The sequence below is a fragment of the Phacochoerus africanus genome, chromosome 4 (assembly GCF_016906955.1).
Source record: "Phacochoerus africanus isolate WHEZ1 chromosome 4, ROS_Pafr_v1, whole genome shotgun sequence".
Lineage (NCBI taxonomy): Eukaryota > Metazoa > Chordata > Mammalia > Artiodactyla > Suidae > Phacochoerus > Phacochoerus africanus.
The window spans coordinates 135505047-135523966 of NC_062547.1; the positions used below are offsets into that span (position 1 = coordinate 135505047).

Genomic DNA, 18920 nt, shown 5'->3' on the forward strand with positions numbered 1-18920 from the left:
CTGTTCTTGGGACCAGAGATAGAACAGACTGATGGGTTTGAAGAAGGGGACGGTGACAGGGATCCTGGAACCTGAGGAAGAGTTCTAGTGATTTGAGCTCGGGTGGGACTGAAGAAAAATTCTCTCACGTCACCGTGAGAAATGGATTCTGCAGCTTCTGTCAGAACCCCTCAGGGGGCTGATAATAATCTGATCCATTCACCTGGAGTTTCAAGTCTTTCTGCTGGTGGACCTAGGGGGGTCAAGTTGGAGGGTGAGGAGAAAGCCAAACGCAGAACCTACAGAGGGCACAAACCAGCTTCAGAATGGCCGGAGTGGTTTCCATACCATGAGCTCAGAGGTGCCTCTGACTAGTCACACAGAGCCCACCAACCACGAAATATGAGTCATTTCTTTGGTCTCTGTTTGCAGTCCTTGGGGAGAGTCCCAGGGTGTGGCAGAAGGTATTTATACAAGTCTGCAAAGCAACCACAAAGTCAACCTAAAGAAGGTGAGGAAAGACTCAGTAGAGAGAGAAGCAGAAAAGAATGAATGAATTTGCCAAAAAAAAAAGAAGAGTAGAACCAATAAGTCTAAGGCCTGGCTGTTTGTAAAAATGAATAAAATAGAACAAAATAGAATTTCTGGCAAGTCTGTTCAGTGGAAAAAAAGAGAACACATTAAAATATGAGAATACTGGAGTTGCCATCGTGGCTCAGTGGTTAACGAACCCAACTAGTATCTATGAGGTCACAGGTTTGATCTCTGGCTTCGCTCAGTGGGTTAAGGGTCCGGTGTTGCTGTGAGCTGTGGTGTAGGGTCGCAGACATGGCTCGGATCCTGCATTGTGTGGCTGTGGTGTAGGCTGGCAGCTGTAGCTCTGATTCGACCCCTAGCCTGGGAACATTTATATGCTACATGTGCAGCCCTAAAAAGACACAAAGGACAAAAAAAAAAAAAAATGAGAATGCTATATTAAATTATAGGTAATAAATAGGAAAGTCTCAGTGAAATAAATCACTTGAAAGGAAACTTTAAAGTATTGACATGGAATCAAGAAGAGGTTATTGGAGTTCCTGTCGTGGCACAGTGGTTAACGAATCCGACTAGGAACCATGAGAGTGTGGGTTTGATCCCTGGCCTTGCTCAGCAGGTTGAGGATCCCGCACTGCCATGGTGAACTGTGGTGTGGGTCACAGAAAAGGCTCAGATCCCGCGTTGCTGTGGCTCTGGTGTAGGCCGGCGGCTACAGCTCTGATTCGACCCCTAGCCTGGGAACCTCCATATGCCATGGAGCAGCTCAAGAAAGGGCAAAAAGACAAAAAAAAAAAAAAAAAAAAAGAGAGAAGAGATTATTTAAGGCCCTTTAAAGCACCACCTTTCAGTTTTGCAAGGTAAGCTCTAGAGATCTGTAATCAGCAACATTGTATCATGCACTTAAACATCTATTAAGAGGGAAGATCTCATGTTACATTCCTTGCCACAAAAACAAGAAAACAAAGGGACACAAGGAAACTTGTGGAGGTGATGGGTATGTCTCTTACCTTGATTACGGTCATGGTGGGATCATGGCCTATGCGTTATGTCCAAACTCATCAAAACGTATACATTAAATATGTGTCGTTTTTTGTATATCAATTGTACTTCAAGAAAGCTGTTTTAAAAAAGGACACTGCTAACCCCAGAAGCACCCTGATCAGTTTCATAGGGGAATTCTTTTGTATACTTTAGGAATGGATACTTCAGAAATGGCTAATTCCAGGAGTTCCCATCGTGGCTCAGTGGTTAACGAATCCGACTAGGAACCATGAGGTTGCGGGTTCGGTCCCTGCCCTTGCTCAGTGGGTTAACGATCCAACGTTGCCGTGAGCTGTGGTGTAGGTCGCAGACGCGGCTTGGATCCCGCGTTGCTGTGGCTCTGGCGTAGGCCGGTGGCTACAGCTCCGATTCAACCCCTAGCCTGGGAACCTCCATATGCCGCGGGAGCGGCCCAAGAAATAGCAACAACAACAACAAAGACCAAAAAAAAAAAAAAAAAAAAAAGAAATGGCTAATTCCTTGAGCATAAAACTGGAGATGTTCCAAATTTTACCATGAAGTGAGTATAACCCAGATATTAAAACCTGCCAAATAGCACAAAGTAGATGACCACAGACCTAACTCACTCAGGACTAGATATACCAAAATTCTAAGTAAAATAGTAACAAATCAAACCTAGCGTGGTATTAAAAGAACAGACTGTGACCAAGTGTAATCTGTTTCAATAACTACTTGGAAATCTATAATTAGTCATATCCGAGTCAAAGGCAGTCAAAAAGAAAAACCATCTGATTCTCTTGCTAGACACTAAAAGGGCCTTTGAAACAATTCAAAATCCATTTCTTGGGGAAAAGCCTCAATAAAATAGGGACAGAGTGATATTCTCTTCCTACAATGAAGCATATCTCTATAAAAAGAAGAAACAGCACCATTCTTTTCAGAAACATTGTCAGGGAAAAAAGAAGAAGAAAAGAGGAAAGGAGGCAAGACCAGGCTCTCCACATTCTGCTGGACGTCACTGTCAATAGGTAAGAAATGGGAGAGACAAATATTAAAAAGATGGACAAAATGTTATTTTACTGGGAAATGCTCCAGATTACAAATCAAAAAGGAGTACGCTTTACTAAGTGAGTACAGGAAAGGGGCCAGTACCCAGACAGACAAAATTAAATGCTTACTTATATACCAGCAGCAACCAGATGGACAGAAGTAAAGGAAATGATAATATCTCATTGAAGACATTAAAAAATGACTTGAAAAATTGGAGAGGTAGGATCTTGGATAGGAAGACTTACTGTGGTTAAGAATCAAGATATTCCAAATTAAGCCGAGTGTTTAATCTCCTCCCTCCCTCCTTTCCATCCTTTCCTCCCCCCTCTTTTCCTTCCTTCCACCACACTCATTGCACGTGGAAGTTCCTAGGTCAGGGATTGAACCTGCACTGCAGCAGTGACGACACCCGATCCCTAACCTGATGAAGAGCTCCTCATCTCATTTCACTTGTCAATTGTGCGAGAATAGCAGAAGGAGATTTGGAAAGCGAGAGTGATGATTGTCATTTTTCCATACCAGGTATTACCAAGTATTTCAAGTATTATGATGGCAAACGGGGAGGGGGGAGGGCTGAGGGAATTCCCCACCCTCCGTCTTAATGGTCTTGATTGATTTTACAAGGTTCTGTCAACTCAATATTGTGCAGCCAACATTTATTTAACCCCAACCAAGTGTCAGACATCATGCACAAAGCAGTGAAAAAGATCTGCCTAGTCCTTGGCCTCGAGAAGCCTTCTGTCAGGGGAAAGGCGATCAAACACAACTGCAGGTGTGATGAGCATTACTACAAGAGGGCGCTGGGGACATGGGGACAGGGGTCTGAGAAGATTTATCAGAATGGAGCACTCAGATCCACTCTCTTCCCCTTGCGAAGGCAATACCAACTTTTCTAACGCCTGTGGTTCCTCCTGCTTTATTGATAATAGGTTTGTCCAGTGAACTGGGAGCTCTATAAACTGGTGGCTCGTGGACTGGCCTCCTCAGTGAGGTGCCCAGTAGCCAGCCCTGGCCTTGTAGACTGGCCTTTGCCTTGGCCCTTTGACAGGAGTCTGTGGACCCAAGGAGTTGTCAAATCTGAGTGGGTATCTGCATCTCCCAGTTGCCGGGGCGGGGGTGCTTATTAAAACAACACTGGGCTCACCCACAGTGTCTGATTCTGGAGGCCTGGGTTGGGGCGGGAGGATTTCCTTTTACCTGTTAGGTTCCATGTGAGACCCTGAGTCAGTCCTGACTTGGAAGCTCTTGGAGACGCATTCAGGGCTAATGCTCCACTGAAATGCGGGGGTGGGGGGGCAATCTTCTAGAATAAAATGAAACCCAGCTCAAAGTCAAGGGTATGGAATCATCCATTCACCTAAAAACCTTACATGGGCAAAGACAGCGGGCCTCCAGTGGCAGGGGATAGAAGACTGCTCATGCACAGTGACGCCTCCAGGAGCCGCAGTCATCCTGGGGCTATGCCCACTCCTCCTTGAATGTAGATCCCTCCATAAGCAGAGCTACAGGTGGCCCTCGGACACCCCCAGGCTCCACCTCCCAGAGGCCCCTGTTGCCCGTCTCCTCATCTCCAATTGAGGACCATCAGGACCCTTTCCTGCACACCCTTGACTCAGATCCTGTCGGTCTTCACAAGGGCCTCGGCCTCTGGGGTGTCCCTTATCCCCAACACCTTCTGTCATGCCTCCTGAAACTCATGTTCTGCCACCAGTAAAATGTCTCTATCCTCATTCCTTCTGTGAGTTTGCTCAGATGGAAACCTGATGACACTCTTTCTCCTGCAGCCTCTTAAATAGTTGTGGCCCCCCAGATCCCCCACCCCATGGGCTGGGAGGTGGGGCAGGGGTCTGCCTGGGCCCTTGTTGCTGCTGCCAGCCCCTTCTCCTTCACCTCTCCAGAAAAATGCCCTGTTTTGAGTTTTCTGTAAACCTCTGTCTTCAACTCTAAACTTAGATACCACACAGGCTGGCTGACACCTCACCTCCATCATGTCCCCATGAGCTCCTGCTCTTTCTTCCGCAAGCTAGTTCCTCTACCCTCTCCTCTCAGTGAATGGCCAGGTGCTCAGACCAAGACCCTTTGGAAGGTATCTTTGATTTTCTCACCAACTGTTCACAAACATCACCTTTTCAGTAAGACTTTCACCTGCCTTTCTACATTAAGTTTCTACCTTCTGACTCTTGTTACCCCCTCCTGTTTTTAAGCTTTTTCCTAAGTCCTTTCCACTCCTTGAATTGCTCCAGGAGGATGGGGATTTTGGTCTGTCCACTGCTGTGTTTCCAGCATGTAGTCTGTTTTGAGTGGCATGAAGAAGAACTCAGCAAATGTTTGCTGAATGAATGATAATGGCTCTGAAGGATGAAGTGGTATTGGCAGCAAAGCAGGGTGGAGGGAGGCTGTGAGGTAGGAGGGAGGATTCTCAGCCAATGGGACAATCAGTGCAGGGCAGGGGAGTAAAGAGGGCAGGGCACCCAGCAATCCCACTCCTGGGGATACATCCAGACAAAACTTTCATTGAAAAAGACATGCACCCATATGTTCATTGCAGCACTATTTGCAATAGCCAAGACATGGAAACAATATAAATGTCCATCAACAGATGGATGGATGAAGATGTGGTACATATACACAATGTAATACTACTCAGCCATAAAAAGGACAAAATAATGCCATTTGTAGCAACATGGATGGAAAGAGAGATTCTTACATTAACTGAAGTCAGAAAGAGAAATATCATATGGTGTCATTTATATCTGGAATCTAATATATGGCACAAATGAACCTATCTACAGAAAGAAAACTCATGGACTTGGAGAACAGACTTGTGGTTGCTGAGGGGGAGGGAGTGGGACTGGGAGTTTGGGGTTAGTAGATGCAAACTATTGCATTTGGAGTAGATAAACAATGAGATCCTGCTGTATAGCACAGGGAACTATGCCTAGCAACTTGTGATGGAATATGATGGAGGCTAATGTGAGAAAAAGAATGTGTATATGTGTGTGTGTGTGTGTGTGTGTGTATGGTTGGGTCACTTTGCTGTACAACAGAAATTGACAGAACACTGTAAGTCAACTATAATAAATAAAATAAAAAAAATACACAAAGGAGATTTCCAGATCTAAAAAAAAAAAAGAGGGTGGGGCAGGCATGGCAAGGAGAGAATTCACAGGGCTGGAGAACATGGGGAGGGAGTGGGGCAGAGCCCACATCACAGTGTGCATACATGCATCTGCAAACACGGTCTCTGGACTCATGGAAATGGAAGCTGTTGCCATGCCTGTGAACCAGTGGCCTGGGCCTCCCCTCTCACTGTTCCTGAGACACTTGCATAGAGGAGACTGAAAGAGTATAGCCTGGCCACCAGCAATGGGAGAGGATCCAGCAGACAGTCCAGTCCCCTGAGCTAGAGCAGGGCCAGAGGGCTCCTGGGTCTCCCCAGCTCCATGCCCTGCACAAGGGGGCCTGTGACATGAAAGGCAAGCCCCAGGGCATCAAGAAGCCCAGTTGAGAAGCCCATCTTACCCTGATGTGACCACCTGCTAAGTGGAAAATTGGCTCAAGGATGTTAAAATGGAAAAATAAAATCATTCTGAGGTAGGGGGCAAGATGGTGGAGGAGTGGGATGTGGACCACACTTTCTCTGACAATTACATCGAAAACACATCTACACGTGGAATGAGTCTTACAGAACATCTACTGTCAGAAAATCTCAGAATGTCCAAAGGGCAAGAAAAATCTCCATTTAACTGGACAGGCCAAAAAAAAAAAAAAAAAAAAAAAAAAGAATGGAATTGGCATGGGACCAGCGCCCCTAGGAGGGAGCTATGAAAGAGGAAAGGTTTCCACAAACTGCGAAGGCCCCTCCCTAGTGGGTAGACCAGCCAGGACTGGGCGGGGTGCTTCATGGCCTCAGAGAAGATTGCGGCAACAAGTTTGCAGAGGGCAAGCCAGCGAAAGACCTGCACAGTCAGTAGGTGCTGCTGCCCAGTATACCCTAGTCTGAGGAGCTCATCTGCTGAGGTGGGTGGGGGTTGGGTGCTGAGGCTTGGGCTTCAGAGGTCAGACCCAGGGAGAGGACTGGGGGTGGCTGTGCGGAGACAACCTGAAGTGGCTCGGGTGTGGTGCACCTTAACTGATGGAGACTTGGAAGAAGCCTGGGGCCACCAGAGATGCAGGGTGCCATTGTTTTGTAGTCACAAGAGGGGAGGGGCAGTACCACCAGAGGTGCTTCTTTCTTCATGTGTGGGCTCTCAGGCCACAGGTTACCATGTGTATGAGCTCCAGGGGTGGGTACTAGCCACTGTGGTCATCTTGGGCTCCAGAGGCAGGAGGAGACCACTGCATCCACTGAGGGTCTCATGAGTGGGTGATGGTCACTGCCCCTTCCTTCCCGGGAATGTATGAGGCCCATTGCTGTCACTGCCCCTGAGGGTTTATAATCATGCAGGCACTGACCTCTCCCCTCTCCTTCCTGGGTGCGCACATGGCCAGACATTGCCTCTGCCAAGTGGCCTGAGATCACTGCCCCGACTCCCTGGGGGCACACACGGCCCACCATCACCACAGCCAAGGGTGACCGATCATGAATTTACACCTTTGCTGCCAACCTTATAAATCCACCATTGGTGGAACATCTGAATGGACAATGTGTTCTCCTACACCTAAGATAGGTCTGGCATTATCAGCTCTGGGCTCTGTGGGCACGTATACTTGGGCTGGAGCAGGCCAGAGTCTGAGCTTCCTCCCTAGATCCCACAGTGGGTCCAGGAGCACAAATACTGCAGTCCTGAGTCCCAACCTTGGTGGATCTGCACTGGTAACAGTAAAAACAAAGCCTGAGAGATACCAGGGCCAATTATTGATATACCCACAGTTAAGGTGGGGCTGAAGGCATGTCAACAAGTGTATTCAGTGGGCCCACACGATGAGGAAAGGGTGACACAACACAGCTCACACATAGGTGAACAGCTCCAGTGGAGGAATACTCACCGGCTCCACTCCCAGTGGGAGTGCTGAAAACCCACCTACCTCTCACTGCAGATCAGAACCACAGTTCAGAAACAGATCTGGGGACTCCTACTCCAATGACTAGGGAGCAGACCTTGCCCCTTACAGGGCACTGACAACCACAGAGAAAACAGGAAGCCCCACTCAAAATCCAGCACAGGCTCAGGTTACTACAACAGCAATCATACCTCCTATCAAGTAGAAAAGACCAGCATATGCTGAGGAAAGAGGTGACAGGTTGCCTACAGGTGGACTGAGCCAATAGTCACCTCTAAACACACCCTTTGACACGGCCCTGATTACCAGAGGGACAAGGACCTAGCTCTACCCACCAATGGGAAGGGCACCAGTCCCTCTAATCAGGAAGCCTGCACAAGCCCCTGGGCCAAACTTACTCACCAGAGGGCAGACACTAGAAGCAAGAAGAACTAAAACACTGCAGCATGCAGAAAGGAGACCACAAACATAGAAAGTTAGACAAAATGAGATGACAGAGAAGGATGTTTCAGACAAAGTAAGAAGATAAAAACCCACAGAAACAACTAAATGGAGAGAAGACAGCAATATACCTGAAAAACAATTGAAAGTAATGATAGTAATGATGCTCCAAGATCTCAGAAAAAGAATAGATGCAGGAAATGTTTAACAAAGAGCTGGAAGATTTAAAGAGCAACCAAAAATGAATAACACTCTATCTGAAATGAACACTACACTGAAAGGAATCAACAGCAGGATAACTGAGGCAGAAGAACACATTACTAAAGTGGAAGACAGAGTAGTGGAAATCACTGCCACAGAAAAGAATAAAGAAAAAAGAATGAAAAGACGACAGTCTAAGAGACCTCTGGGACAATGTTAAATGTACCAACATTTGCATCAGAGGGGTCCCAGAAGGATGAGAGAGAGAAAGGGCCTAAGGAAATATCTGAAGAGATTATAGCTGAAAACATCTCTAATGTGGGAAAGGAAACACTCAAATAGAGGAAGTGCCGAGAGTTCCATAAGGATAAACCCAAGGAGCACACCAAGACACATATAAATCATATTGATGAAAATTAAATACAAAGAAAGGATATTAAAGCAACAAGGGAAAGACAACAAATTGAACACAAGGGAATCCCCATAAATTTATCAGCTAATTTTTCAGCAGAAACTCTACAGGACAGAAAGGAGTGGCAAGCTGTATTTAAAGTGATAAAAGGGAAAGACCTTCAACCAGGAGTATTCTACCCAGCCAGGCTCTCATTCAGATTTGATGGAGAAATCAAAAGCTTAACAGACAAGCAAAAGCCAAAAGAATTGAGCACCACCAAACCAGCTTTATAGCAAATGCAAAAAGAATTCTCTAGGTTGAAAAAGAAAAGTAGGAAATCATCCACAGACAAATATGATATCAAAACCAACAATTGTAAGAGGAGGAGAGGATGAATGCAGAATATTGAAAATGCATCTGAAATTAAGAGGCCAGCAACTTAAAACACTTTCATATAGATAAAGAATACTGTATCTACATCAAAACCTCATGGGAACAACAAATCAAAAAACTACAATAGATACATTCACAAAAAAGAAAAACTGACTCAAATGCGATACTTAAAGATAGCCATCAAACCAAAAGAAAACAAAAGAGGAAGGGAAGAAAAAAGTCCCACAGTAACACATCCAAAACAATTAAGAAAATGTCACTAAGAACATACATGTCAATAATTATCTTGAATGTTAATGGATTAAACACTCAAACCAAAAGACATAGACTGGCTGAATGGATAAAAAAAACCAAGACCCATATATATGCTGTCTATAAGAAGTCACTTCAGTTCTAGGGACACACACAAACTGAAAGTGAGGGAAAGAAAGAAGATATTCTACATAAATGGCAATCGAAAGAAAGCTAGAGTAACAATACTCATATCAGACAAAATAGACTTTAAAGTAAAGATTATTACAAGAGACAAAGAGGCACACTACCTAATGACTAAAGGGTCACTCCAAGAAGAATATATAACAATTGTAAATAGATATGCATCCAACATAGGAGCATCTCAATAAATAAGGCAACTTCTAACAGCCATAAAAGGAGAAACTGACAGTAATACAATAATATTAGGGGACTTCAACACCTCACTTTCAGCAATGGACAGATCAAACAGAAAATCAATAAAGAAACACAGATCTTAAATGACATGTTAGACCAGAGAGACCTAATTAATATTTATAGAACATTTCACCCAAAAGAAGCAGAATACTCTTTCTTTTCAAGCTCACAAGGAACATTCTCCAGGAGAGATCACATCTTGGGCCACAAATCAAGCCTCAGTAAAGAAAACTGAAATCATACCAAGCCAAACTGCCAAAAAAAAAAAAAAAAAGAAAAAACCCACAGAAACACATGGAAGCTAAATGATATGGTATTAAACAACCAATGGATCATTGAAAAAATCAAAGAGGAAAAAAAACACCTAGAGATAAATGACAATAAAGACACAACAACTCAAAACCTATGGGATGCAGCAAAAGCAGTTCTAAGAGGGAAGTTTATAGCAATACAATCTCACCTCAGGAAACAAGAAAAATCCCAAATAAACAACCTAACCTTGCACCTAAAGCAACTAGAGAAAGAACAACAAAGAAAACTCAAAGTTAGCAGAAGGAAAGAAACCATAAAGATCAGAGCAGAAATAAATGTCACAGAGACAAAGAAAACAACAGAAAAGATCAATGAAACTAAAAGCTGGTTCTTTGAAAAGAGCAACAAAATTGATAAACCTTTAGCCAGACTCATTGAGAAAAAAAGGAAGAGGATTCAAATCAATAAAAGCAGAAATGAGAAGGGAGAGGAAGGGACACTGCCAAGCCCATTCTTTGAGGCCACCATCGCCCTGATATTGAATCCAGGAAAAGACACCACAAAAAGAAAGTTAAAGACCAATATCATTGATGAATATAGACACAAACATTCTCAAGAAAATATTAACAAACTAGATCCAACAATACATTAGAAAGATCATACACTGTGATCAAGTGGGATTTCTCTGAGGGATGCAAACATTCTTCAATTATCTGCAAATCAATTATTGTGATATGCCACATTGACAAACCAAAGAATAAAAACCATAAGATCATATCAACAGATGCAGAAAAGCTTCTGACAAAATACAATGCCCACCTTTTTTTTGGTCTTTTTGCCTTTTCTAGGGCCTTTCCCGCGGCATATGGCAGTTCCCAGGTCTAATCGGAGCTGTAGCCACCAGCTTACGCCAGAGCCACAGCAATGTGGGATTGGAGCCGCGTCTGCAACCTACACCACAGCTCACGGCAACACCAGATCCTTAACCCACTGAGCACGGCCAGGGATTGAACCTGCATGGTTCCTAGTCATATTCGTTAACCACTGAGCCACAACAGGAACTCCATAATGCCCACTTTTGAAAAAACCCTCCAGAAAGTGGGCATAGAAGGAACCTACCTCAACAAATAAAGGGCATATATGACAAAGCCAGAGCTAACATCTTTCTCAATGGTGAAAACTGCTAAGATCAGGAACAAGTAAAGGATATTTACTCTCACTACTTTTATTCAACATAGTTTTGGAAGTCCTAGCCATATGCAATGAGAGAGGAAAAGGCATCCCAATTGGAAAAGAAGTAAAACTGTCATTGTTTGCAGACGACAAGATACTATACATAGAAAATCATACATAGAAAATACTATACATACAACATGCTACCAGAAAACTATTAGACCTCATCAACGAATTTGATAAAGTTGCAGAATACAAAATTAATACACAGAAGTCTCTTGCATTCCTATACCCTAAGAACAAAGGATCAGAAAGAGAATTAAGGAAACAACCTCATTTACCATCTCATCAAGAGAATAAAATACCTAGGAATAAAGCTACCACAGAGGTCAAAGACCTGTACTCTGAAAACTGTAAGACACTCATGAAGGAAACTGAAGATGACACAAACATATGGAAAGATATACCATGCTCTTGGATTGGATGAACTGACATTGTCAAAATGAATCTACTACCCAAGGCAATCTACAGATTCAAAGAAGCCCTATTAAACAACCAAAGGCATTTTTCCCCACAGAACTAGAACAAAAAATTTAAAAATTTGTGTGGAAACATAAAAGACTGCAAATAGCCAAAGCAATCTTGAGAAAGAAATAAGGGGCTGCAGGAATCAGGCTTACCGACTTCAGACTTTACTGTGAAGCTACAGTCATCAAAAGTGTATGATATGGCACAAAACAGAAATATAGATCAGAAGAACAGGATAGAAAGCCCAGAAATAAACCCACACACCTATGTCAATTACTCTACAACAAAAGAAGCAAGAATATAAATACAATGGAGAAAAGACAGCCTCTTCAGTAACTGGTGTTGGGAAAACCGGACAGCTACACGTAAAAGAATGAAATTAGAACAGTCTCTAACACCATGTACAAAAATAAACTCAAAGTAGATTAAAGACCTAAGTGTAAGGCTGGATACTATAAAACTCAGAGGAAAATAATGGGCAGAACACTCTTTGACATAAATCACAGCAGTATCTTTTTGGATCTACCTCCCAGAGTAATGAAAATAAAAACAAAAATAAACAAATGGGACCTAATTAAACTTAACAGCTGTTGCACAGCAAAGGAAACCGTTATAAAAAGGAAAAGACAACCTACAGAATGGAAGAAAACCTTTGTAAATGAAGTGACCAACAAGAGATTAATCTCAAAAATACACAAACAACTCATGCCCAAACAAAAAATGGTCAGAAGATCCAAATTGACATTTCTCCCAAGAAGACATATGGATGGCCAAAACACACATGAAAAGATGCTCAACATCACTCATTATCAGAGAAATGCAAATCAAAACTATAATGAGACATATCACCTCACAGCAGTCAGAATGGCCATCAACAAAAAGTCAATAAATGCTGGAGAGGGTGTGGAGAAAAGGGAACCCTCCTACCCTGTTGATGGGAATGTAGGTTGGTGCAACCACTGTGGAGTCCAGTGTGGAGGTTCCTTAAAAAACTAAGTATAGAACTACCACATGATCCAGCAATTCCGCTCTTAAGACATATACCTGGAGAAAACCGTAATTGGAAAGGAGACATGCACCCCAATGTTCACTGCAGCGCTATTTACAATAGCCAAAACATGGAAGCAACCTAAATGTTCATCAACAGAGGACTGGATAAAAAGATCTGAGATATATACACCTACATATATATACACATACATATATACATTTGATGTACACACAATCACATACACAAACACACGCAATGGAATATTACTCGGCCATTAAAAAGGAATGAAATAATGCCATTTACAGCAATATGGGATGGACCTAGAGATTGGCATACTAAGTGAAGTAAGACAGAGGAAGATAAATATCATATGAGATCACTAATATGTGGAGTCTAATAAAGAATGATACAGGGGAACTTGTTCACAAAACAGAACAAAGATTTTTAAAACTAAAGTTATGGTTACCAAAGGGGAAACAGTGGGGGGAGGGATGAACTGGGAGGTTGTGACTGGTGTTTACACACTACTATATACAAAATGGATTGGGCCAGGCTTCCTTCTGCAACAGCTTTGGGTCACGCTCTTGCTCGCTCTTTCTGCCACCATCTTGGTTCTGCGTTTCCTGCACACAATGCCTGGTGAGGCCACAGAAACCACCCCTGCTATCGAGCAGGAGTTGCCACAGCCCCAGGCTGAGACAGGGTCTGGAACAGAATCTGACAGTGATGAATCAGTACCAGAGCTTGAGGAACAGGATTCTACACAGGTAACTACACAACAAGCCCAACTGGCAGCAGCAGTCAGTAAAGCAAAACAGAGCCAGAGTGGAAAGAAGGTACGGAAGGCTATGTCCAAATTGGGTCTTCGGCAGGTCACAGGGCGTACTAGAGTTGCTATCCAGAAATCTAAGACCATCCTCTTTGTCATCACAAAACCAGATGTGAATAACTGCCCAGCTTCAGATACCTACATAGCTTTTGGGGAAGCCAAGATTGAGAACTTAGCAAGCACAGTTAAGGCAGCTGCTGAGAAATTCAAAGTTCAAGGTGATGCTGTCTCAAGCATTTGAGAAAACATAGTCCAACTGTAAAGAGGAGAGTGACGAGGAAGAGGTTGATGCAACAGGTGTGGAAATTAAGGACATAGAACTGGTCATGTCACAAGCGAATGTGTCTAGCGCAAAGGCAGTCGGAGCCTTGAAGAACAACAGTTATGATATTGTAAATGCTATCACGGAATTAACACTATAACCATCTGAAAAGAGGGCCCTTTTTAATTTTTTTGGTGTTTCAAAAGAGTAACTCCAGTGTGCTTTGAAATTTGTACTCTTTCTATCATTAATAAAGTTATGGCTTCTTGTTGAAAAAAAAAATCGATTGGTAACAAGGATACAGTCCAGGGTAATCTATTTAATACTCTGTGATAGCCTATATGGGGAAAGAATCTGAAAAAGAATGGATATATATGTATAGGTTGGGCTGATTCCCTTTGCTGTATACCTGAAACTAACACAACACTGGTAAGTCAGGTATACTCCAATATAATTTATTACAAAAAAAAAAAAATCACCCCATCAGTTGGGTGGGAGCTTGGCCACTGCCTCCAGGACCAGCTGTCCGCACATGTGAGGAGGCATTGCTACGACTGCAGCTGGTGTGGGAAGGGCCTGGGGCTCTGAGTGAGCACTGCAGCCAGGATCCAGCCTTCTGCCCGGAGCTCCTGGAGATGCTGGGCAGGGAGGCGTCCAAGACCTTGGTACCCTTGGCCCCCAGCTTGGCTGGGGCCCTGTCAGAAGAAGTCCTAGATTTTTTTTGTGAGAGAATGAGAAACTGTGTATCCCCCTAGAGTGGGGATGGGGTGGGGATGCAGCTTCCGGTCAGCAAAGGGCAGAGACTCAACTGTTTTCCTTGGGCCCTGATCCCCTCTCTTCTTGTGTGTTAATTCATGTGCTACAAATCATTCGAAATGAATAGATCCTGGGTAAACACATTCATTTCCTTTTAAGTTTGCAAAAGCTTCCCTGAAAACATTTGAATACAGAACACAAAGGCCTGTTTTCTTTGGCAAACATTGGTCATCTCCAAGGTGAAGGGCAGCATACATATGTCCTAGGTAAGAGGCAGGTACACGAAGGTACCAAGCTGGAGAAGTAAGGAGATCTGGAGATTATTATTGTGTTTTGGGAATGAAGCGTTGCTTGTCTGAAGTGTTGGGAGGTGGAGGGTGTTTTTTAATTGAATGGATTAATCATTTATGTCTGAACTTTGTGCTCCTTCCTGTGGAAGCACCGTGGGAGGTTTGCATGAAGCTATAAATCATGTCAGGGTTTGGGCCTCATCTCTGGGAGGCCTGGTCTATGGGAAAGTTATACTAATAATTTGAGAGAGGAAGTAGCTGCCTGGAGAGTCCCCCAGCAAACCACGCCAAGGTCGATGGAGAAGCCCCAGAAGATGGTGGCCCAGCCTACATGTGGGGTCCTGCCTCTGCCACCAGGGAGTGGCGCAGCTCCAGGGAGAAGTCTGTATTTTATTCCTGGCTTGACAACTTCCTCTGGGTCTTGATTTTCCTGTCTGTATATTGGGTTGGAGACTCTCTGAAGGGCCACCAGTTCAGGCCATCTGTGTCCACCAACAGCAGGTAAATATGGCTTGAAACACAACAAAATCTCCCCCATATCTGTCCCATCTTGGACTTCGGATTCTATCTGGTCAGGCATTTCCCCAGCATCAGACACATATCCTATCTCATCAGGCCTATAAAGCAAGAGGTACTATAGTTATTCCCATTTGACAGGTGAATTTGCTCGCCTATGACTGTGTGTCCAGGAAGTACCAGCACTAGGACTTGAACTTAAGTTTCTGTGGCTCAGAGTTGCTGTCTTGACCCTATGACAGAGGTGCTGTCAGCTGGGGTCTGCCCTGGGCCTTGGGTGGAAGAGCCCCCACTCAGCTCCTGTTTGCCTGAGTACTCCTGTCTCTTGGGCCCACCGACCACACACTGCCTCCCCAGCACATCTGCCATTTACCCGGAGTCTTCTGAGCCCCTTCCTGTCCTCCTTCTGATCGAGGAGAAGCTGGTGGGCACGACCACCATGGAACATCGCTCCCTGTCTGTCCTGCACACGGCCTCAGCTCAGTAAGCCTCAGGCTGCCTCCCTGGCCAAGAGGGGACCAAAACCCCACAGCATAGCCAGGCAACCGCACCAGTGAAATCTACCCAAGCTCTGTCATAGGGTCAAGACAGGAACCCTGAGCCAGAGAGATGTAGGTTCAAATCCTAGTGCTGGTACTTCCTTGATGCACACTCTTAGGTGAGTAAATTCACCTGTCAAATGGGAATAATAACAGTACCTCTTGCTTTATAGGCCTGATGAGATAGGATATGTGTCTGATGCTCAGGGACATTTTTCTCACTTTTGACTCACACTTAGGATGAATGGCGGAATGGAACAAATCCCATAGATGCATTTGTTACTACCCTCTCACTCCTTCCTCATCATATGCTTTAGGAGGCATCGTTTCTTCTGTGTCAGCCCCGTCAATACCTCCTCAGCCTTCCCAGGTCCTCCTGCCCCAAAGCTCCTGACACCAAGCTGCTGCCCGTATGCTCCCCGCGCCCACCGCCTCTGTGAGTTTTCCACAGCAGTGCAGACTCCTGGGCCTCCCCTGGGAATCAGGGTGGCATTGGAAATTGGCACAGCGATCTGTGGGCAGGGGCTGCCCTTATGTCTATGCTGTGGGTCCTTCCTCATATACTCGTTAGGCCAGTGTGTTCTGACCAGGCCTGAGCTCAGCACCAGGGGCCAAGGATCAATGAGGCAGAGTTCCTGTCCCTTGTCCCCCAGAGTGTGCCCCCTACAGCAGAGACACTGACCTGCCGACGGACCACACCTGCATCCCACATCTGGATTCTCCAACAGCACCCATGCGATGTCCTGGTTGGGGTGGGGTAGGGGATGGGGCACGAAGGGCATCAAGAGTCTGGGCTTTGGTGTCAAGATCCATTCTGCCATTACTAACGGTAGGGCTGCGTGTTCTGGACAAATCATTTCATCTCTCTGAGCCCTAGTTTTCTCATCTATGAAACAAGGATGATGTCTCGTCAGTATTCAGTCAATTTTCCTCTTCCAAGTGGGTCTTGCATACTTTTCTACCTTCAATGACACCTTCCCACAAAGATAGGCTGGTTTTCTCTTTCAGTCCACAAAGCAAGCTTCATGTCTGGAATTTTCTGAAAACCTCTTGTTCCCTGGGCAGCAGGCAATGGACTCGTGTCCGTTGGCGGCAACACCGGGCCTACTTAGTGTGGTGCCCCCAGGAGGGAGCTGGTTAATGGAACCAGATGCCACCCTCGAAGGCCTGGGAATCAGCCCAGCCTAAGGACTTCATGGGCTCCTGGAGCCAGGCCCACCCAAATGGCCGAGCCATCATGGAGCAAAGCGCAGCGAGCCATATAATGAGGTAGAAAACTCACCACAAAATACAGAACTCCTAGAGTGTGCCTCTGACTCTAGTACTCTGGCTGGAAGCGAAGTCTTAAATCTTTCAACAGTTAGGAAATAGATCCCAAGGGGGCTCTCTCTGGATCTCAGTGGGGAGGTTTTGCTGTTAGACAATCCTGGGCCCGAAGCAGCCTCTTTGGCAAAGGCTGGGCTGGTGGGTATGTGGAGTGGGAGTGGGTGGGGAGGTGTGAACATAACTCTGCAGAGCCGGCTGCACAGGCTGCTTCCCACCTGGAGTAGCAACAGGAAGCAGCCTAGTTTCTGTTTGGAGCCCAGCAACATCGCCTGGTGCCCGTGGGGCTGCGCTGTGCTCTGGGACTTGGGAACGGGAGGGAGGAACTGGCTTATCCACAGTGTGAGCTCTGTCTCAGAATTCTGGGGGGACATGAGGCAGAAGGGCTCTGCTAGCACTGTGGACCTGCCATTAAGGTATTAAAGGTATTTAAGACAATCAGGTGTCTTCCAGAAGCCCCAGGTGAGGACAGGTTCTCACTTCTGAGTTATGCTGGTTTCTGGGCAGGTAGATCCCCTCCTGACCTCCCCACATATTTGCTCAGAAGGAAATGAAGGGCACCAGGCTCAAGCCCTCTCCGTGTGCCCTCAGTTCTTATGAGGTGGGGGCAGGATGAAAAGGGATGGACTGAAGGTCTGGGAATGCTGTGTGAGTTCCCTTTTTGGAGGCTGGTCTGAGGACCTGAGGGACCTGAGCCAAACCATGTGGCGGTGTTTTGCAACCACCTATTTGCCAACACTGTACGAGGCTTGGCGCCACTTGCCAGCTATAGATGGAAAGCCCTCTCCATGCTGCGGAGCAAACGCTTTGCCCCTGGAGCGGCCCTGCTCAGGGAGCAGCCTAGACACTGCCCCCCGGCTGTACATCACATTGGCCTCTGAATGTCAGCCTGGGATGGCTCACCCAGGGGGTGTTATAACTAGGAACCCCTGGGTCATTTCTGATGAAATCCAGAAACTTCATTGTAAACCTGGATTTAAGCCAAGAAGCACAGCCACAAACCCAGAGGATTAAGTATGTGCCAGCTCAAGGGAAGTACTAATAAAATATGGCATAGGCACATATGAATATAAAAATTTCTAAAACATTCTATAGGACAAATGCAGAGGTAAGCTGAACTCATTCCCTTTTCCTTAAATGGCTTGTCCCATGGGATCCCAGCGGTAAGTGACATGAATCTCATGATGTAATCATTCTCAACGCCATGTACACTTTATCGCAGAGCAGAAGCCCTGGATTGCAACGGGCACAAAGGAGCTGCACATTATTCCCTGAGGCACAGACACTTTGCTCAGGCTTGCTCAGTGACAGCAATGATGCCAGCTGTGCTTGGCTGGACACACCTCATTTCCCTGGGGTGCTGATCTGCCATGGCACTCTGATGGCTTGTTTTTTTGGTAATGACTGGAGTGGACAATAGAGTGATAGGCAGAGCACAAGCCCTGGGTCTAGAATGACACCTACCAGTGGTGTGGCCCCAGGTAAGTAATCTCATCTAGGGACTCATCCATAAAGTGGGTTAATAAACCAATTGGGAGAGTCTATGTGATGTGTTAGCCTAGAAACAGAAAAAGTGCTCAGAAAACACTGGCTATTGTTAATTGTTGATGTGGCCATCAAGAGGGGTTAATTCTCAGTTTCTACAAGTCCTGGTAACACAGAGGCCTGTGAGAAGCAAAGAAAACCTGCTAAGCCTGCTGTAGTTCTGCTTAGCCAGGTCCAAGCTTAGGCTCCTCGAGCCCTTCAAGGAGGGACATGGGAACCAACCCCTGTAGGAGGAAGCAAAACCTT

At 45.3% G+C, this 18920-nt stretch overlaps 2 protein-coding genes across 2 annotated transcripts in view; one reads left to right on the plus strand and one right to left on the minus strand.

Moving 5' to 3' along the window:
- The window catches only part of FSTL4 (follistatin like 4), a 416868-nt gene that overhangs the window by 29424 nt on the left and 368524 nt on the right, over window positions 1-18920 (minus strand). The gene's annotated exons all lie outside the window — the stretch shown is intronic.
- Window positions 13247-13865, plus strand: LOC125126336 (nascent polypeptide-associated complex subunit alpha-like). Its single transcript, XM_047778623.1, is given in 2 exon segments — window positions 13247-13692; window positions 13694-13865. Coding segments are annotated over 2 exon segments (618 nt in total).